The sequence below is a fragment of the Erigeron canadensis genome, chromosome 4 (assembly GCF_010389155.1).
Source record: "Erigeron canadensis isolate Cc75 chromosome 4, C_canadensis_v1, whole genome shotgun sequence".
Lineage (NCBI taxonomy): Eukaryota > Viridiplantae > Streptophyta > Magnoliopsida > Asterales > Asteraceae > Erigeron > Erigeron canadensis.
Window position 1 is genome coordinate 38247779 of NC_057764.1, and position 23391 is coordinate 38271169.

The 23391-nt window shown below is 34.9% G+C and overlaps 2 protein-coding genes across 2 annotated transcripts; both read left to right on the forward strand.

Annotated features, from left to right (window-relative positions):
• Nucleotides 1-1157: 1157 nt before the first annotated feature.
• LOC122596315 (syntaxin-32-like) lies at nt 1158-5250 on the forward strand. The gene is made up of 5 exons (XM_043768865.1): nt 1158-1641; nt 2842-3092; nt 3539-3711; nt 4247-4447; nt 5040-5250. The coding sequence occupies exons 1-5, from the start codon at nt 1392-1394 to the stop codon at nt 5197-5199; spliced, it is 1035 nt and encodes a 344-aa protein (XP_043624800.1). The 5' UTR covers nt 1158-1391; the 3' UTR covers nt 5200-5250.
• A 1674-nt stretch (nt 5251-6924) lies between these two features.
• LOC122596361 (nucleolin-like) lies at nt 6925-12039 on the forward strand. The gene is made up of 3 exons (XM_043768926.1): nt 6925-7655; nt 9983-10235; nt 11384-12039. Exons 1-3 carry the CDS (start codon nt 7332-7334, stop codon nt 11767-11769), a joined length of 963 nt encoding a protein of 320 aa, XP_043624861.1. The 5' UTR covers nt 6925-7331; the 3' UTR covers nt 11770-12039.
• The last annotated feature ends 11352 nt before the right edge of the window (nt 12040-23391 follow it).

The following is a 23391-nucleotide window of genomic DNA, read 5'->3' on the forward strand; positions in this document are numbered from 1 at the left end:
AACAGGACCTTAGAGCAGATCATGAGAATCCGAAAAACCAATATCAACCATATGTTGATCACGTTTGTTCTGTATAATCAACATGGCCCTTGATATAGATTAAGGGAAATAAAAGTCCATTCATCTCAAAGACTGTAATTTGTATATATATATACTTCTTTATATGCTCATTCTTATTCAGCAAACCTTAAATCCTTCATAATCTTTAGTTTAAGTTTCATTTCGTTGACACTAATGATGGCCTATAAATGAGGTAACTTGGAAAATGAATTTTGTTGATATTTCAAAACTAGCAATGGACTAGGATGATAAATATCTTATACTAACATTATTATTCGCATACTACCAGGACGATAAATATGTTGTGTGGTGGTTACTTGGTTTAGCCGTTTAGGGAATTGCTAATGAGCATTGTATAGTTAGATATGTCAGTTTCAACATTTTTTACTAACGACATAATTGACTTGATCATTGAATCTATCACACAACGATAACCTGAGTGTTTTATCTATATTTTTAGCAAGTATTTCCGATAATTGACTTCATCGTTGATTCCATCACACGGAAACTATATATCACTTCTTTTACTTGTATCTTTGATTTCACTCGAATATCTTATCTACAAAAAAAAAACTAACGGCACAACAAACTTAAATTCCTTAAATTATGTTCACACTCGTTAGCTTTCACAATTCACATTGACTTCTCACACTAAACATTTTACCTTCAACCCAATTTTAAACCCAATCATATCGATTACAATACAAAAAAGCCAATATAAAATCATTCAAAACCTTGCATTAAGCCGTTAACATCTCAGTAGTTTGGCTTCTCAACTTGCATAAAACCCACGTGCGAATCAATAACTTTGGCTTTTCACCTCAAGATCTCAATAGTTTCAGTTAGACTTAGACACGAAAAGAGCCCAAAACGAGCATATTAAGCCGTTAACATGATAACATCGACCATTGAAGATGGTCTTATACTCTTATACACATGATAGTTTAATTTTGGCCTTTGGGGCAAGAACAACTTCAAATGGACTAAAATTGCCAAAATGGTCAAAATAATTTCATATACGAGTTGTAGTTTTATGTTGATTTTCAATCGTGTTTCCAAATAAGGTAAAACTTAACGCGGTACATCTCAAATAAAACACCACAATTCGGTTTACATTTTTCTCCAGATCTCCCGTTACGAAAATTCCATTCCATTAATCACTCAGAGATCTCTTTAAAAATAAGAATAAAAATCAGAAAGTAAGAAATTCGAATCAAAATCATCTAGGATTTATAAATTTTAATTTCAATTATCATCCAAAATATACACACACTAACATATATATTATTAGATATAGATACATATAAAAATAGATACAGAAATTAGGAGATATGAAGTCATCATATGTTCAAGGTGTTTCAACATATAGAGATCGAACGAATGAGTTTGCTAGCATAGCTGATACGCTACGGAAATCATCGTTAACGGCGATTCCGAACAGCAACGGCGGCGGTGTTGTTAGGGCTTCTAATGAAGGATCTCGATCCAAAGCTGCATTTCAAGCGGAATTCAATAAACGAGCTGCTAAAGTTAGTTATGGAATTCATCACACCTCTCAGAAGTTAGCCAAACTTGCTAAATGTAATTTCTTTCTTCTTTTTTTTTTTTTATAACTATTATACATTTATTGAGAATATTGTATATACTTGTGTTATAATAGTATATGTTTTGTGGAAATTCAAATATATTTGATTTGTTATACATATTATATTATCAATGTTAATGTGTTATACAAGTTATACTGATTACAACTCTTGAGGAATTAGTGTTTATATTTAAAGCTATTATTGAAGCACGTTTAGCTACTCGGATGCGGTAATGTTATCTGTTTATGTGAAAAAGGTAGAATTCGTTGATGATCGAATAGGAATTTAGTTAAGAGTAGAAAATTGAACAAAATATGTTAATACGGTGACTTGACTGACTTTGGCCTTGGTTTAAGCCTTTTTTTTTAATGACGATGCGTTGATTGCTAACATTTTGTATGAATGTATGTTGAATTCTGGTGGAACAGTGCTTCTATTTGTCAGTAAAGTTAATATAAGGATCAATATGTAGTTAAGGTTAGGGTTACGATAGCTTATCTTTTTTTTTATCGAATGAGATATCCCATCAAGAGTCTATTTTCTAATAGTGTTTCAACATGGAATTGAAAGAAAATCATGTATAATGTTATCATACCTATGTTGATGTAATAATGCTCTAATAGGTTAGGCAAACAAAATCATCTAATAGGTTGGGGTTATCATTTTTGGTGGATATTTGGCAGAATAAGTAGCAAATTGTTTGCTACTTGTGTATGTTTGTTGGCCCTTTTCCGTTATTCTGAATAATGCTGATCGTGCATGTATGTGTTGACATCAAATAAATATGTGGTACTGTACTCTTCAAACATTCTGTTAGACTTTGTACCACTTTCTGCATGTTGTTCTTATATGTGTGCTTGATCTTGGCCTTTTTGGAGTTAATAGACTGCAATGAATAGTACTTGTGCAGGCCTGACCATAATTGGGAATCAGTATAATAGTGTTTCTGTGAATTTCTCAATCAGTTGCATTATGTACACGAGAATTAGAAGAAATAGAAGTATGTTCTTTATAAGCACTTGACCGACACATATTTGTCATATGTTTCTTTTATCCTGCTCATATTTTTTCTTTTTGAACGGCCCCTACTCATATTTAAGTGTGCATGTTGTCTGAGCTTGATGCATCTTTATAAATTATGTGGAAGTGTCCGATGGTTACATCTGTGCTTAATGATCTCCTTCTGACCTTCCAGTGGCAAAAAGGACCTCTGTTTTTGACGATCCAACGATGGAGATTCAAGAATTGACAGCTGTCATCAAGCAGGACATTACTGCTCTTAATGCAGCTGTGGTGGATTTGCAGCTTGTTTGCAATGCACAAAATGAAAGTGATAATGTTTCAAGTGACACGACTACCCATTCAACTACTGTTGTTGATAATCTGAAGAATCGTCTGATGGGGGCCACAAAGGAGTTCAAGGAAGTCCTTACTATGAGGACAGAGGTGCAAATATGTTTAATAACACATTTAAGTGTCTAACAACTAGAGGTGGAAGAATGGGCGGTCCGGGGATATGGTCAAAATCAGTACTTGTGGACGGGATGGGTTGACCAGGCACTTTTGTCCAAAAATATGAACCTGCATATAAATTATCAGTGCATCAAATTTCATTACAAAGTTTATATCTTATCAAGAATTGTTAGATTCTTCTGAATAAAATGAATTAGGAGGTTTAATGCATTACAAATACACATTTTTTGCGACTTTCGTCCGACTTTCTTATAAATCAAAATTGACCGGTTATAAATTAAATATAACCTGAATCGATTTGTTCTTTAGCACATGGATTGAAGCTGTCACCTCTACTTGTAACAACCCATGCTTTTATTTTAGCTCTGATATCTTTTATATGGGACTTATATTAGTCAAACTTTTGATATTGACTGCAGAACTTGAAGGTTCATGAAAATAGAAGGCAGTTATTTTCTGCCAGTAATTCAACAGAGCCTACCAATCCATTTGCTCGACAACGTCCCTTAGCTAACAGATCAACTGCTAACACTTCTACTTCACCTCCTCCTTGGGTTAACAACACCTCAACTTCATCTCCACTATTTCCCAGGTATGTATGTTTTCTTTGTAAAGTGATTCTGATTATGAATATCTGATTATTTAGAGGGTACTAGAACAGATTTATAATTAGTGCAACAAAAGTTGATTATATAAGAGATATTAGCATCGTTTTTTGGGTTTTTTTACTATGCTTCTCTTTGTTAATAATATGTTATAAAGTATAGCTTTTGGAATTCTTTACTGTAAGTTATTCCAAAAGAATTTTAATGGATAAGTTATATAAGAATAAAAATACTTCAGTTTTGTTAAATAAATGTTTCATATTTCTAGGATGAGATTAATTTGTGGCCATTGTTGATAGGGTAATTATGATTCTGGTTATCTGATCACCGGTGTTGAAAAAGTAGCTTCTTACATATCACGATCAAAGTTATCTTTTAAGAAATATTAACATTACTTAATTACCACTTTTTATCAACATATATGTTTTTGCTAATGCTGCTATATGCAATTACTTGTACTAAAAGAAACAGAAAATTTATCTAAGTAGCCCCTTGATTTTGTTGTTGACTGTTAATCTCCAGGAAGCAAGCAGATGGAGAATCTCAGCCATTATTACACCAGCAACAAAATCAACAGCAACAACAGATGGTCCCGCTACAAGATAGTTACATGCAAAGCCGAGCCGAAGCTCTTCACAATGTTGAGTCAACCATTCATGAGTTGGGCACCATTTTTACACAATTGGCAACCATGGTTTCTCAGCAAGGGGAGCTTGCAATTAGGTTAGTCTCATTCTCTGTTTTCAAATCAAAAAATAAAATTGTTTACTTTGGTAAAGTCATGACACTATAGTTAGGGGACATATTAGATAGGAACGCATGTCTGTGAAATCTTACCATGCTGCTTAGTGCTTCCCATTGACTTTAACCTCTGAACTTCAGCTCCTACATACAATCATGATAGCATGTTATGTAAACATAGCAATTTGACCCATTTAGTTATGTATGGTTCAATTCGACTCATCTTTATCAATAGTTCAGGCATAGGATTATCTACAATTAGCTAAATAAAGAAAAGATTGAAAGTCGGCCAAAGTGTATTATAGTATCAACGCATACAACCTCCCATATTATGTTTTTATTTATTTTTTAAAAACTGGATTAAAATTGTAATGATATGTTTTTTGCAATCATGTTTGACACATGAATTACTTATAAGAAGATCTAAAACTGTGTCGTGCCAACCCTATGCGCCCATTGGCCATTGTATCTCCTGTCTTTGTGTTTTGTATTTCTTACTAAGGTACTGCTACGAATCAAGTAGAAACAAGAACACCTTCAATGAATAATATTGTAAATGTATGTTGTTTGACAGGATTGATGAGAACATGGAAGATACACTAGCAAATGTAGAAGGTGCACAAGGGCAACTAATGAGGTACCTTAATGGTATATCATCCAACAGATGGCTTATGATAAAAATATTCTTTGTATTGATTGTATTCCTTATGATTTTCCTATTCTTTGTCGCTTAACAATATATCTTGTGAATTTTGATCCAAAAGAATGTACTAGCCTTATAATCATATTATCTTCTTGCTCTGTGCACGTATAGCTGCAAACAGATTGTCGATGTCACAGACAATCATTCTTAATTGTATTTTAAACATTCACAGTGGTAAACCAGTTCTAACAATCGAGTCTCTTGTGGGTTGATTTTACTTCAGCTGTTCAGGACTCCAACTAACAAATGACATGTTTGTTTAGGCATTGTTGAATGTTGATGCATGGATTATGCATGACAACCGACTGACCATTGACATACATACAGAGGTCGTGTGTTTTATCCGGGCAAAAATTACTTGTCCATTGTTTGTAGTGCTGTATTTACAATTACATATTTGAATATTTGATGATGGTTCACGGGTCAGGGGTTACCCTTTGATGAAAATTAAGAAGCTTACGATATCTATGCCTGCTTGCCTGGTTACACATTTTCTTGCTGTTGTTGAATATTTAGGCTAGTTTTAAAGAATTCAAGATGCCTTTGGCCTGTAAATAAAAAATGGTGCGATTGAGGAAGTATTATATGTGATACACAACATTATAAATCATACATGTTAAAAAGTTCTAAAACTTATAACTCTTACAAAGTGTTAAAATTAAAGAAGAATCCAAAAAATCCTAATAATTTAGGCGTTAACATTATTTTGCACCTAGTATTAAAAAGTTTGTATTATGGGTCGCTCGCAATTCTGGTTTTGACAATGACATACATACACCGTCTATTTTACATAAACATGTATATAATATGATCAAATAAAAACAATCAGTATTTTTTAAATGAAGAAAATTTGATACAGCTAAATCAGAAAAACTATTGTATCGCTAATATTATATTTATATATGTATTTATATATACCTGTTATGCAACGTACAATCTGGGTATTAAAAATAGTACATGAGACCAGAGGATTCCCATTCATTTACTTTTTTATATGTGTAACATGAGCTTTATGAATATTCATCCAAAAGTTTTGTTTATGTTGATTATAGTTTAAAACACCAATGATTTTCCACTCAAAGATTATATAAAACAATATTTTTATTTAAACTCTTAAGTAATCAATCTCAACTACTCATTTATTAAAGTTTATTTAAATTTTATTTTTATGAATAAATACATTTTCAATTCAAATAATTTTTTTAAAACTTTTTAACATTTTTATTTCTTAACCTTCATTGTCTGCTCATCTTTTAAATAATATCTTCCTTGCTCATAAAGGTCGTTATAGTTATGCATAGTTGTCATTCAAACCATCACCAATTATATGATGGTAGCAAGTTTATTTACTCACAAGGAGTCTTAAGTTCGATCAGCTTTTCGTTTAGATTTTTTTATTAATAAGATTTTTACTAAAAAATTTAAATTTTAAGATCTATTATTCAAGGGGATCTTTTTACATGATCTCGATTAAAAAATGTTTGTAAGTAATTTACATTTTGAAAAAACTAGAAATAATAATAGTATCATTGTATCATGTTAAATTTTAGGGCTTGTACAAGACATTAATTCACAATGTGCTAATGTGCTATAACGATTAAGAAAAGAAATGTTAGTAATCTAAACACACAAAGAAATCATCATCATTTTAATCTTATTCATATAATATACTTAAAATTCGAATTAGAATACTAACCGAACATCTTCTCCAAACCCTAATCCGACACTCCTTTAAACCATCCTCGTTTATCAAATTCGTCAAAACTCTTATCATATTTTCTTATCTTCTAAACTCTCCTTATAAAAAACCTTATTTGCCTTAAATTTGGGGAAAAAGATGAAAATTTATATTTATTTTAATTAATCAGCTCTTACAAATTACCCATCATCTTCAAATCAAATTCCAATCTGTGTTTTTTTTATTAGTAGAAAAAAAAAATTGTTTTTCTTCATCTATCCCCAAATTTTAGGTGTTTATTGTATATATAGATAGATAAATATAGATTAGATATTCCAACATATATAATCTTATCTAAATACTAATCAAAACAAAACTGTGACAAAAAAAAATAAATTCAAATTATCTGTTTTGTTTTTTGAAAATCTTGATTTAGTGAAGTTAGAAAGTGTGAGAATTTTGGTGTTTTAGAAAAAAGAAAAAAAATGGTTGGTGGTGGGATTAAGAAGGATGATCCAATTGCAATTAACAGCACAAATGTGTTTGCTGCACTTGGGGCTTTGAAAAAGAAGAAGAAATCGGATAAAGAGTCGAAAAAGGGAGGCGGGTCGAAAAAGAAACAGGATAAAGTGAGTAAGAAGGAGGAGCAGGTGTTTTGGGCTCCGGCGCCTTTAACGGTGAAATCGTGGGCGGATGTGGATGATGAGGATGATGATGATTATTATGCTACCACAGCGCCACCGCAGGTTTGGGGCGGTATGGATGGCAAGCAGCATGAGAAAGTGAAAGGGAACGAGACTCCGGTTGAGGTGACAGATCATGGAACTATATTTATTTGTTAACTGTTTTTGGTGCATTTGATATATTTTGGATAATGTGACATTGCTTTGATTGGCTATGAGAACTGTAGGATCAATATGATAGCTTAAGTTGGTCTGTTAACTTGTAATCATCAGCTCGAGTAGATACCAAAAAACTGATTAGTGTGCGTATAATCTCAAAGTTATCGGATAACTATTAGCTCTAGTGCTTAAGTATGTTCATTTTATTATTATACGGTATATGTTGCTACATTTTGTTTATTATAATGTGGAAGGATATGTGAATATGTGATGCTAACTTGTGTTTAGGGGATGGGGTTTGAGGCTGCAGGCTACTTCACGTGCTTCTGCCTGAAGCTGTAACAAATTTGGCGAATTCTGATTACCGTAGCAAGTAATCGATAAAGTAGTCAGATAGAACATATAAACAAATCTACTCTTTCCATAGTTGATTATTTTTCCAGCGGGTAGTATCAAACGGACTCTATAAAATAATTATCTGATCTCTAACTATTTAGATACATATTACTATATTAGTAAAAGTAGGCTACCTAAAATGATGCTTGCTGTGGCCTGTGTGATGAATTGCGAAAGTCGATAATCAATTTTAAACACATTTCCATGACGAGTGGTTGAATATGTTTATGTGGATTTTGGCTTGTCAAAGGGTGACTCATCTGCATTAATGAAAGATTACGTGTGATACTATGGTGTATATATTTAGCATTTTGTTAATTGTGCCAGGTGTGGTAATTGACTATGTTTCTAAGTTCACAATAAGTTTTTTATTTTTATTTTTTTGTACAGATTAACCCCAGTTTATAGTTTAAGTAATCTTTATTATTTATTTTACTTAATTTCCAAGGTAAGTACTTATAAATGGTATTTGTTCATTTTGAAAACTTTGGTTTCTCTTGTTTTCGATACTTTATGTATCAATGTATGTACATTGCAATATATCTACGATGTTTTTTTTAGTGAAATTTGATCTATCTAACTCTATGTTTCTAAGTTGGCTCACAAGAGACAACATGACCCAAATCAATCCAGTTTTTTTAAATAAATGGGTCAAAGTAACAATTTTTGGCTAGATCAACCCATGATTCCATGAATGTTGTTTTTTACTTGTCATATGATAAGGTATCTCATAGCATTTTATTACGCACTAAAATGATGTCTCATTTTCCCCGGGCCGTGAAGTATATTTTACAACTATCCGGAGAAATAGTACTCCTTCTGTCAAATCATAAGTGCAAAAGTTATATGCTGCATTTCGTTTCTGGTATAGCTTTACGTCAGTGGCATCTATAGCTTTTTACTCATCTTTACAAAAAGTAGATGTTGGTCCACAAGCTTTTTCACTTTAGTATGATTATTATGCATTCTTCAGTTATAACATACTGTTTTATCGCGAATTATGTAACTGTGGATTTTTTATCACACATGTATCCTGATTGGAAAGGTGAATGTTGGTTGTAAAATAGCAATAATGATTTTTAACACACCTATGATGCACTATATTGCCTTTTTTTTACCCTGTTTGCCTCTTACTATATATGCATGCAGAAAATCGTACATTCATTCATAGAAGTGCATATGTAATATTAGGTGGACTCTGTGTGAGTATATTACATTGATGTGTATTTCCAAGTTAATTTTTTGACTGTGAAAAATCAGGACCCAAGTTGCTTAAAGCTAAAAAAAAGGGTATGTATAACTAACTACATTTATATCAAAGTTGGTGTTTTTGTCGGTTACTCCTGACTTATCAAAATCTGATCATTATGATTCTAAGTACCGAGAAGATTAGAATCATAAATATGCTACTTGAACAATTAAAACTGATTGTTGCATCTTCAAATTGCAATTCATAGCTTAAGTGCACCTCCAAACACCCCGTACGTACCTTTCAATATACACCTTAGGTTGCATGAGTCATGACTCATGAGTGTAATAGTGTATGTCATACCATAGTTAGTTTTTAGCATGCTGTTTTTTCAGTTATGATTGTTTCCTGATTCTTCATGGTCACACTGTGCTATACTTGTATGCTAAAAGACCATCATATATGGCTCTACCATGATCTTCATTCATATCTTGAAGATTTTTTCCTTTCGTAAGTTTTTTTTGGGGGGGTAAAGGGGTACCCTGGTAAAAATTGTTTTCCAACATAAAACGTTCAGTACGAGTAATATGGCTGCATGCAATATTAATTCTTATATATTTTTCCTTTTGTGAGTTCATACTTGTATAGAATAATGGTTTGAAAAAATGTTGTTTTATTGATAATTTCTGTAAATTTTTTTCTTATGCAGGAAAGTGAAAGTGAAGATGAAGGTCTTGATGAAGTTGATGATGACAATGATGAAGAAAATGATCATGTATCAGAAATAGTGGCTGAAAAAGAACCGGTTGTCCAGAAGCCTGCTGAAAAAGAGTCTGTTGTTCCCAAGGACAATGACAGACAACTCTCCAAGAAGGAATTGAAGAAGAAAGAACTTGCTGAACTTGAAGCAGTGCTTGCTGAACTCGGTTTAGCTGAAAGCAGTGTCCAGGAAGATGCTCGTGGTAAGCTAGTAAAGTTTTTCCCTTTTAAGGTTCCAATATGCTCTTCTTTTTCTACACTCTTTTTGAGACATAATTTGAACTCATACATACTGATGTGGGCCTACTTGCATCTTCACAACATTGAGTTGGTACTATCTCCATGGTTCGTGGGAGTAGAAACAGCTTGTGGCCGAAAACTTCTGGATCCTACCATGAACCAAATACGTACTCTGCTTGATATCAAAAGTTAGAGGTGGACAGTTTGTTTGGTTGATAACAGACCATAATAGGTGATTTTTTTAATACGGGTCATAAAGATGAGGTTGTGCTGGGCATACCCTTAACAATTTTACAAACCTTTTAAATAGTTAATGGATTAATCAAGACCGTAAGTATGATAGTGATACAGTGACAATCTACTTTTCTTTATAACAAAGCGAATTAAGAATTTTTAAAAATTTGAGATCACTTTATTCGATCCATATGACCTGTTTCTGCTATACATGTGCTCTAAAATTTCGCCACTGGAAGCTTTGATAGTACCTAAATGAATCCATTTTCAGAGGGGTAGTATGTACCTCTATAAGCGGTTGTCGGAGGTGATGTCCGCTGTTGGAGGTGTTGCCCGGTGGCAGTGGTGGATTCCAACAGGGCTCGACAGAGAAAGGAGAAAGGAAGGGAGGAGAAGATATTAGTGGGTAATGATTACCTTAACCCCCAATTTATTGGGTAATACTCCAATACCCATTTTTAGGTATTGAATACCTTTGCTTTCTACTACCAAGCACATGTAATCATTATCTTTCCCATTCCCTACCCCCAAAACCCCCCAACCAGGCACCCCCTGAAACCTTAAAATGCAATTTCATGTTTAAAAGTTGAACTTCAAAGAACAGGATTTGTTTGGTTCCAGGTTGGACTTAGCTGAGAACCTAACTTTGAAGCTGGACAAAGCTTCTTCTAGTACAGTTTGGTCTAGTCCCAGTTCAGGTTTTTTTTTTTGGTTTTTTTTATAATTTGAATGGGATTTAGTCCACCCAAGCACAGGTTATCTCACTCGCTTTACCTTAGATATATTTTCACTTGGCTTTCAGTTCATCTACAAAACAGTTGAAATATTTTCACTTTATATGCACTAATTCTTTTATTTTCATGAGTTTATTTTCAAGGTGGCCAAGAAAAGGCGGAGAATCAAAATGGAGAGGTTGAGAAGAAAGACAAAAATGTTTTGGGTGGTGAGAGCAAAAATGCTAAAAAGAAAAAGAAAAAGGACAAGTCATCCAAGGATGCCAAAGAACAAGAGCAGGTCACAAATGGACCAGATACTGGGAATTTAGCATCAGAAGTTACTGGATTGGAGAAAGCTGAAGGGTTATCAGGAATTGATGTGAAAGAGAAGATAAAGAAAGTGGCTGCTGCTAAAAAGAAGAAATCTAACAAGGAAATGGATGCTGCTGCAAGAGCTGCTGCTAGTGAGGCAGCAGCAAGAAGTGCCAGGCTTGCAGCTGCTAAGAAGAAAGAGAAGAATCACTACAACCAGCAGCCTGTGCGGTAAGCGGTTTTTTAATACTGATATGATATGCTGCACAAGCGAGCATGGATCGAGTGCATAATAAAAACTCTGCATTTTGGTTTTATTTTGGGATGAAGTCTTTACAAAGCAATATTTTTGGTTTTACTTCGAAAGTTGCTAGACTTCTAGGTTTTCATACCGTACTTTATTGGTAGTTTATCGCATCCCTTGTAGAGAGTAGAAACACTGATGGATGTTTACTAAATCTTCATTTTGGTTAATGGATGGTTGTTTTCGTCTTCTTTTTTTAAAGTATTGTGTACTTGTGACATTTAAGGCCACATAAACATGTGTAAAATATGAACGGATATATACAGTGGTGTCATAAAAAGCTGTACTCATAGCAAGTGATAGCACGACGGGTTGGAATCTCAATATCGGCAATTTGGCATATGGTAGTAGAACTCTAAAACCCAAAGACAGATGATACTTCAAAAATACAATTACACGGCAAAAAAGTGACTACTAGAAAATACTGTATATATAAGAGGTCATTGGGCCCTTAGGCTTAACGATGACTCATCACGTTTAGTGAATACTCGTATATTTTTTTGGTACCCACTAAGGATAATGTAACGTTTAGGGAGTCTTACTTGAACAATAAATCAGGCTCCGACTACTTCAGCCCATGAATGTGAATAAGCAGTCAAAAGAGTAAATAGCTCTACGAACAAATGGATTGGATCAACTTGGGAAATTGTTTATTACAATTTTCGATGATATAATTATTTTCTTTAAATGCCCCCTTATAATTTTGACGAAGATAGAAAACTATCAAGCTGTCTTTGAGAATTTAGGGCCAGAGGATGAGCCAAAAAGAGGCTTATTGGGTAGTCATAACAAATTAAGTTATATAAACTATTCTGTAAATACAATGATAAATGTTAAATCGATAATATAATGAAGTTATTTGTTTAAAAAAATATTTTAAAAAATTTGTAACACTATGCAGGTAGTAACATATCATGGTAGCTAAACGACTATTCGTGAAGCATTTTTTTAGCATTTGAGAAGTTCTTCGAACATTTTTTTTACGAGTAATAAATTGGTTGGTCAACTTTTGGTAGCCTATATTATTTAATATATAAATAAAACTAATCAAATTAAAACAAAACCTAAAAAATGTTTAAAGATATAAACTTTAACAAATACATAACAAGAATTAAATGGTAAACTAAATAATTAAAACAAAACCTAAAACTAAAAAAAATCACTTCAATAAAAAAATGGAAGTACTCTTTTGTTTACCTTTCTTGTATAGTTACATTTTTTTTTTTTTTTAAAGGTGTGGATCATTTGTTCACAACAGGGTATCTAGTTTACGTTGTCTTAACCGGGTCCGCGCTAGAGAGCCCCCTCACCCTCAATACCTAGGAAGAGAAACTCCCAACTAAACCGCCCGAAGGCACAACATTTAATTGAGATAAAACCCTGCCCCCTCTGCAGGACTCAAACCTGCTTCACTGGAGGACTTTTATGTGAAATTCCTTTTAAGTGTCCTTCCCATGTCTCGAACTTACATTCTATTTAAATATTTTGCTTGCATTCAATTGGTTTTCAAGCCGAAATAATATATCTTTTTATTGCAATCTACATAAGAGTGTAGGTTATTTTTAAAAGAACCTTTGATTGATAAATTATTGATGAGTTTCTCACATATTTAATGTGCTTATTTAATTATATATAAATATACATAAATTTAAAAATCGAGCCCTCTAAAAATTTTGGGCCTCAAACAGTTGTTCGACTTGGCCTATATCTAAGGCGGCATTAAAAACTATAGACTTCAAAGAACCATAGCTATACCCGGAAATAAAAAGATATTAAGAAATTGTATGAAACCTTAGCTACTAATGCATTTTTGATAGAAGACTTTTACATTTTGGTAAAAGTAAAACTATGTTAAATTAGTTGGGGGAAAAATACATTAACATACGTGTCTAACTTATATTACCTATACAATATAAAATTATCAATGTGTCTATTAGAATTGTGGGTACATCTCAACATAACTATACGACCACTTATGTATGGCCCATTAGGATCCCACTCATAGAGCTACGAAGCACTAGTTGAACTCGGCTATTAAAAGCTTTTGAAATGCTTAGACATGCCAAATCCACCAAACGCGTCGAATTGTGTGAAACCATATAGTTACTAACTGCATCATAGGTCAGCCCGTTTGACCATAGGTCAAACAAATCGACCCATTGGGACATTATGATGGTCGACGAGCAAGGAGAGGCCGGGGAGGGGAGAAAAAAGCAGGATTTTATATCCAACTTCACATTATGTGGAGGAAAGTGTTTAAGGTTCCTTCCTCCCTATAAATAGAGACTTATTCTTTTAACTTTAAGTTGCACCAATACCTTTCTTTCCTACCTTGCTAGTTTTAAATTCACATTATGTGTGAAAGGTTATTTTTGAACAAGCTTGTAGTTTAAACCTCTGGTCTTTTTTACTGTATTATAAAAGCTTTTAAAAGTTTTTATATGTTAAAAGCTTTTAGCTTTTAATATAGAGTTGTGGCTAGTACATAACTAGTGTTTGTGAGCTATTTATGTGTGCGAGACTATTGAGGGATTCTACTTTGGATTTTAGTATGTGGCAGAATTCAGTCTTTCATACTTTGTTATTTTTTTGGGTTAGTTTTATTATATTGCATGCATGAATGGTCTTTATTTAAGAATGAAATTGTTTAATTATTTTGTTAACACGTATTTGCATTTAGATAATTGACTAGATTAATTATTACTTTGATAAATTAATTAGATTAATTTATTATTTGTTTAGTGTATTAGTTAATGAAGTTAGTATATTTTTTTTTTACATAATTAATTGTTTTAATTATCCACATCACAAGTTGATTGAACTTATAATATTTTCAAATTAATACTCAAAGTTTCAAAATAAAAAATTTTAAGATAAACAAGTGTTTTGATTAACCGAAACTCAAAAAACATCTCCTTAAGACTAGTTTATTACCCGACCGTTGATTGGGTAAATAACTAGAAATTTTCATCAACCCATCATTCATCATTCAGTTCTTGTCATATTAGTTTCATCTTCTCATCCCCTTTATCTTTTTTTTCTCAGTTAACGCTCCACCTTCAAATTTAATAGCTAATTGTGCTCCACAATATATCAATCAAGATAAAACAAACATAATAAATATTAAAAAACTAAAAAATGCACCCACACTTTAACCTTTTTATCCTAGGTAAATGGTCCCACATATCCCTATCTCACATTCTTTTCTCCTATTTATTTCACCAACCTTTGATCATGCTTTAACCATTCACCTCCTCAACACTTGTCATCACCTACCCATTTCACCTTTCCCATAAAAATGATCAAAACCAAATAATGATATACTAAGACAAATTTATATATAATAAATTCATTTTCGGTGTCAGACTATTTGTGAATTCTTTTCTGATATGATTGTAAATCCATTTTTGAGATGATTGTAAATTATTTTCTAATACGATTGCATAATTTATATGAATATGTTCGTATCCAGATTTAGGTAAGACGAACAAGATGAGTTCACATACAACAATAAGATCATTCATGGGAAAGTTAATATTCCAACCCTCAAGACAACAACTTCCAACTTTCATTTTATGATTGTTGCGATGCTGATATTACTTAGAATACGGGCAGTCGTGCCCTAACTAAAAGATTTAGTGATCATGGCAAAGGATGAATCTACCAAACATCCTTTAGAACGGAAAGATCCAAAATTTGTTAGTGTTGTAATTAATTTCAGTGTTGGGTATATTTTATTATTCATTGAAGGTGCTGATGAGAGGTGTTATGTTTCATAGGTGCGTATTTTTGTGTAAGATGACAAAGTGCTGCTAACACTTACTATAAAGATTCCAAGCCATACTCAATGCGTGTTTGCTCTTGGATTAAGTAAAACAATAATGATATGGGAATGAGGGAGCAACCAAGAATTTGCTACTCCCAACATAAACTGCTAATTTTGGATTTATTCTTGAGTAGACGAGCAACCAAGACAGAGAAGGCCGTAAGGCCAAGAATCCTTTGGAAAAACCTTATGGGTGAAACAGCAGAGACGTTTAGATCGACGACCAGCGCGAGGTTCTCATTAGAGATTCAAAACGGCGAGCATATGGATGCTGATCAGTTGTGGACACACTTGGCAAAGGGTATGAGGGAGACGACAAAGGCGGTACTAGGGGAAACAAGAAGGACATGTAGTAAACGGAAAGGGGGTAGGGAATCTTGGTGGATCAGTGAAGAGGTCCAGACCAAGGTTGCGACAAAACTTAGTTGCTTTAAAGAACTTATCAAGAGCAAGCAAAACGGGACAAATGAGGACTGGTCCTTGGCTAGGCAGAGATACTACGAAGCCAAGAAAGAGGCAAAGAAGATTGTAGCTATAGCAAAAGAAAGAGCGAACGAAGAACTGTATAAGAAACTAGACTCAAAGGAAGGCAAAAACGATATATTCAGAATTGCTAAAGCAAGGGAGAAAAAACATAGGGATTTAGGAGACGTCATCTATATTAAGGATGAAAGCGGACGGAGCATTGTGAAGGTGGAAGACATTAGGAAAAGATGGGAAGAGTACTTCGCCAACCTGTTTAATAGAAGAGAGTCGGGGCGAAGTGAAGGAGGAATCGATCACGGGGTTCACTCAGACATATGTTGCGACGACGACGATACTCCGAGGATCAGCCAAGAGGAAGTAAGGCTTGCCCTAAAGAATATGGGGAGAAACAAAGCAACAGGTCCAGACCAAATTCCTATCGAGGCATGGAGATGCTTGGGAGATGTGGGGATAAGCTTGCTGACAAGCCTTTTCAACAAGATTTCGACAAGTGCAAAAATGCCAAAAGAATGGAGACTTAGCGAGGTCATACCTATCTATAAGAACAAGGGGGACGTGCAGAGTTGCAGCAACTATAGGGGCATTAAACTCCTAAGTCATACCATGAAGCTATGGGAGAGAGTGATAGAGATGAGGCTTAGAAAGGTTACAAAGGTGGCAGAGAACCAATTCGGTTTTATGCCAGGTAGGTCGACAATGGAGGCTATTCATATCACGAGAAGCCTTATGGAGAAGTATAGGGAAAGACAAAAAGCGCTACACTGTGCCTTCCTAGATTTGGAAAAGGCATACGATAGTGTACCACGACAGCTGATTTGGAGGACGCTACAAGCGAAAGGGGTTACCGGGAGATACATTAGGGTTATTAGGGATATGTATGATAGGGCGAGGACCGGTGTTCGAACCCTTGTGGGGAACACGAAACTTTTCTCGGTAAATATGGGCCTACATCAGGGTTCGGTGCTTAGCCCATACCTTTTCACGTTGATCCTAGATGAACTGTCCAGGGGACCACAGGAGGAACTACCGTGGTGTATGTTTTTTGCCGATGACATTGCTCTGATAGCGAAATGGAGAGAAGCCGACGGAGGAACTAAACCAGAGGCTAGAGAAATGGAGAGAAGCCCTTGAAGACCATGGTTTGTGCGTGAGCCGAGAGAAGACAGAATACCTTAGATGTGACTTCGATAACAGGAGATAAGACAAAATGGGGATGAGGTTATTAGCACTGGGGGCCGCATATTGTGTCCGAAGGAGTCTTTTAGATACCTGGGATCAGTGATACACAAATCGGGTGGGATATACGAAGACGTGACACATCAAATCCAAGCCGGATGGATGAAGTGGAGAGCAGCTACGGGAGTCATGTGCGACAAGAGGATCCCGGTAAAGCTAAAAGGGAAGTTCTATAGAGTGGCTATTAGACCGGCTATGCTATACGGGTCAGAATGTTGGGCGATGACGAAAGCCCAAGCGGCTCGAGTAGAGGTGGCTGAGATGAGGATGTTAAGGTGGACTTGCGGGAAGACCTTAGCAGACAGGATCCCGACGAGAGTTTTTAGAGCGAACTGGAAGTAGGGACCATCATTAACAAGCTAAGGGAAGAGCGCTTGAGATAGTTTGGTCATGTTAGGAGAAGGGACGAAACTGCACCACTAAGGAGAGCGAAGTCTATTCACGTGGACGGCATACGAAGAAGGGGACGACCAAAGATGAGGTGGGAGGATCGATTAGCGAAGGATCTAATTGAATTTGGCTTGTCGGAGGACATGACGTCGGATAGGACGACATGGAGAACTAGGATTAGAGTAGAATAGCAGGTTAGGGTAGGACTTTTGGGCGACCTAGATAGTCTTTTTTTCCCATATTGCCTTGCCAAAGGAGGTTTGTGAGGGTTTGGCCTAAAGAAGTGGTTTAGCTACGCTACAGAGGACTTTGACGTGACAGGAAGAGTGGTAGGTAGATGGAGGTGGAAGTACGGAATTCCGAATGCGTTAGAGGAGCTTCCAGGTAGAGGTAGTGGAATGCGAGGGTAAGGCATATGGGTTTTAGATTAAGTAGACTTTGTATTTAGACTTTGGTTCTCTGTGACCTTTCGTAGGGATTTTTGGCCTTGAGTCTCGAGAGGCCTAAACCGAGGGGGGAGGTTACTCTTGTGTTTATTTCCCCCAAGATGGCTGTCGGAGGACATGACCAATGAGAGTTTATCTAGAGGACTAGGGGTTTAGGACTAGTTTATTGGTTTAGAAGAGCAGGTGAGAGGATTAGGATTAGGATAGCTAGGTGGCCTAAGGTCCTTTTTTCCATAGGTTGTTTAGAAGTAGTTACTGCCTTGGCTCAATCGGGATCTTTTCAGGTTTTGTCATTTCTTATTTATTTGTATGTTTGTCTTGTTGTTTCCCACTACTTGTTCGAGTTACGTATTAGTTTGCTACTTTTATGCTGTTTAATATGCCCAATATGGTTGCTTACCTCCCCCATACCCCGCGCAGGGATTGGGTCCTGTTGTTGTTGTTGTAATAATGATATGGGAATATATGAATGACGAAAAGCATTAGTTGTGATCCCACTTTGATCATATGCTTTAGTAAGCTCGTAGAGAATTACTAATCTATATATAAATCATGTTCTCATCTATATTACTGTAGTTTTTTAATGGGTTTAGTTAGATCGCAATATGAAATCACATTACTAGGGGATATCACTAAGATAAATTTTAACCACCCAACCTAGCAACGCATATTACGAAGAAGAGTCAAATGAGAATGAAATTTTGAAAAATGAGACAATGCAATTTTTTATACTAATATCTAAGAGTTAGTGCAAAAGGGGTGCTTATTCATGCATTGGGGAGTTGTATTTTTTGTATGAAGGAGAATCTCTTGCACCTCTTGGAGATTGGTATACAAAAATAACATCGTCTTAGTAGTTTTTGAAACTTCATCTTCATTTGCCCTTTCTTCGTGACTTGCATTGCAAGGCTGGGAGGGTGTTGTTTTCCCTAGTTAGATATCCTCATATCCCTTAGCAGTGGTACTGCTCATTGTGGTCCGACTAATACAATTAAAAGCCAATATAAATGAGAACATGATTTCCTTATAGATTTGTAATTAAACACATACGGTGACCAATATGCACCTTTAGCTAGGGAATTCTCTATGAGTTAAAGCGTATGATTAAGTTGGGATCAACATTAATGTTTTTCGACTTCATATAATCCCATACATTATTGATCCAATTATCACAAGAGCAAGCACGCAGTAAGTATATCACCAGTTGGGCTTGGAATATTTACGATGAGTGTTAGCAAAATAAGCCACTTCGTCATCGTTACGAAAAATACACACATATGAAACACAATATCTTGCATCAGCACCTTGGATATGAATAGTATAATGTATCCAACACGAAATAGATGACAACTCGAACAAACTTTGAATCTTTCCATTCTAAGGGATGTTCGGTAGATTCCTCCTTTGCATTGATCACTAAATCTTTTAGTTATTCTAAGTGATATCGGCAACACAACAATCATAAATTGAAAGTTGGACGTTGTTGTCTTGAGGGTTGGGATATTAACTTTCTCATGATCGGCTTGTGTGGTTGCATGTAAACTTATCTTGTACGTCTTACCTAAGTCTGGATACAAACTGTTGGGTTATATAACTATTATCAAATCAAATCACAAAGCACGCAACGGAATATAAAATCTATGTAGTTAATTAATTAACCAAGATATAGAATGTGTACCTTAAATTGGAGAGATTAAAACAAGAAAAAGGTTTAAATTAACCTCTCTATGATTGCACACACAACGTTGGAATGTATGTATGCTAGTACTTGATCACAAACTCACAAACCAGTTGTTCTCAATGTAGTTGAAACCGAAACCAATAACCCTTTGTTGCTGACGAACGAAGCTAGCAACAATTCATACAAATCCATTGTAATTGTTATATAATAATATATATTCCAATATGGAACAAATATTAATTATGGTTTGCTACGTACGCATGAAACCAAAAGTCAAATATATAGACTTGGTTTATTTTGGTTCGACCGAACTAAAAGAAGAGAAGAGAGGAATTGTTTTAGTTAGGGTTTTTACAAATCTAATTGTCATACAAAACCCTTAACCCATGACCTCTATATATAGGACAATTAGTTAGGGTTTCTAAACTTGATGGGCAAGTTTAGTCAAGGCCTAAAACCCACTTGGAATTTTCGCCCCCGCCTCCCTTTTAGGATTAATTAGAGCCCAACTATAATTCCTAATTTACAATTAAGTCCTTCTCTTTTAATTAATAAACATATTTAAACAATCGTTTATTAATTATTTCGTGATCTAATTAATTAATAAATTACATTAAATTTATTAATTAATTATAGTTACATTCACGTTGAGGTGTGACCTCGCAGGCTTAAATACTTTTCGGACATACGTTTATTTTACGTAATCATATTCCAACAGCTCCCACTTGAGCTCGTAATGAATGAAGGTAATAACATTGGTTAGCGTCTAGCAACACGCCAATGCTTCCGAAAAAATTTAAACGGTTAAGGCATTTATTATCCCTTTGTTCAGATACCTTGTTAAATATGAATATGGATCAAGGTCATTTCATAATTTAACGATTATGTTTCTCATTTTATGACTGATTAAAGATTACCAAATATAATCGAGAACAATCTGGATCTATTTGGGCACGGTCATGCAAACATCTTAATTAGTCAAATGAGGGCGCCAATGGTATCATACTTCAACTTTTAAATTGAAAGAATAAATCCTGTATTGACTACATGTGTCAGTCATCATACTTCACGACGCTTTCTGAAAATAGCCCTTTATGTACCCCCTTATTCAGGTGAGTTAGAACTACATCTAGTAAGTGTGATTCATACATGCTGACCTACTTGCATCTCAAGTCAAATGATCAATAAAAGTAACCATTTACGAATTTCACTTAATGACGTCGATCCATAAAGTGATAACTCGTTAGTGGGGTAGTCTGATATGCATCAACTATGGATATCATGTGAGTTTGGTGGGACCATCCATTATATATTCCAAGAATATAACCAATCACTCAGATTTGTCTTAATTTAATTATATTCCCATATAATTAATCGACAATGGACAATTTAGAATATTTAATAAAATATTTAATATTTAATAAAATATTCAAGGATTAAACATGCAAATGTAGGACACAATTTAATATTGAATGAAATCAAACATATCAAGTACTTTATTTCATAATGAAAAATATAAATTGTTTAACATCCCTTATCCAAATACCGAACAACAGATTTACATGAAATAACTAGCTAGTTTAAGTCCTATGCCCTCGGCATTCCTTTCAAGCTTGGGCCTAGACAAAGATTTTGTGAAAGGATCAGCTAAGTTAAAATCTGTGTGAACTTTGAGTAAATTGATCTCCCCTAGTTCGATATGCTCACGAACATAGTGATATCGTCTAGCATAATGTCTGACACCTTTCTGAACTCCGGGTTCGTTGGCAATGATTAATGCACCAGTATTATCACAGTACATATCAGTGGGTAAGTCATTTGAGGGGATCACGTTTAGCCCGCTAATGAACTTCCTTATCGAAACTACTTCCATTGCAGCTTCTGAGGTGGCAATGTACTCAGACTCTGTTGTAGACACGATAACTGTGGTTTTTAGCTCATAGCATTCCACCGTGCCTTCATTTAAATAATGAAGACGTATCCTGACTGATATTTTGAATCATATTTATCAGTCTGAAATCCAACATAAAAAATTCTATTACCATTTGAATTTTTGATCGGGATTTCAACCATACACCAAGAATAATTCTTTAGTAGCACACATGTACTTAAGAATATTCTTTACAGCAATTCAATGATCCTATCCAGGATTTTGCTAATAGTGGTTAACTATATTTTGCACGAACGCAATATCAGGTCTAGTGCATCTAACCGCATACATAATAGATCCTACAGCTGAAGCATAAGGAATTTTCCGCATACGCTCCACCTCATTAGGTGTAGAAACACTGTTCTTGCTAGATGAGTTAAGTCTTTCTTGCATGAGTGACCTTATCAATATAAGCACTTTTACTTAGTCTAAACAACCGCTTTAATCTATCTCGGTAGATCTTGATTCTTCTCCTAAATCTTTCATGGCAAAACACTTTCCAAGATGGGATTTAACATCTTGCAACATTGGAATGTGTTTTCCTATGATCAATATGTCATCGACATACAAGATAAGGAAAGTAACATTACTCCCACTAGCTTTGCGATATACACATGGCTCATCGGGATTTTGAGCAAAACCAAACTTTTTGATTTCTTCATCAAACCGTTTATTCCAACTTCTTGATGCTTGCTTTAGTCCATAAATGGACCTTTGAAGCTTGCATACTTTGTTGGGATGTTTTGGATCAATAAAACCTTCATGTTGATCCATATAGACTTCTTCATCCAAGTAACCATTTAAGAAGGAAGACTTAACATCCATTTGCCATATCTCAAAATCATAGTACGCTGTTATGGCTAAGAGAATCCTAATAGCTCTAATGTCCGCAACCGGAGAAAAGGTTTCATCATAATCAACACCGAAACGTTGAGTATAACCTTTCGCCACCAGACGAGCTTTATAGGTGTGTACATTTCCATCCATGTCTGTCTTCTTCTTGAAGATCCACTTACACCCAACAGTTTGAGCATTTTGTGGAAGATCAACCAAGCTCCAGACTTGATTGTCTTTCATGGATTTCATTTCCACCTTCTTAGCTTCAAGCCATTTGTCAGATTCTGGATCTGATAATGCAGCTTTGAAATTCGGAGGCTCATCGAGATCTCCAACAATGTCTTCTTCTACCATTAGACGTAGTCTTTCGGTAGGACGTCTTGTCCTTTCGGACCTACGAAGTGGAATCGCTTCATTATCGTCGACTTGAGGTTCATCACTTTGAACATTTTCCCCCTAAGTTGATGATTGCTGGGAGTTTCAGAAGGTGACACATCTTCCTCTTGAGTCTCATCAAGTTCTACAACCTTCCCACTGTTCTCTTGAACTAATTTCTTTTTAAAGAATTCAGCATATCGAGCAACACGAACAGTGTTTTTGGCGAGATCATAGAAGTCGTAACCCATCGTTTGCTTAGGGTATCCGACAAAGATGCACTTAGTAGTTATGGGTTCAAGTTTGTCAGGCGTATCGCGCTTCACAAGTGCCTCACATCCCCAGA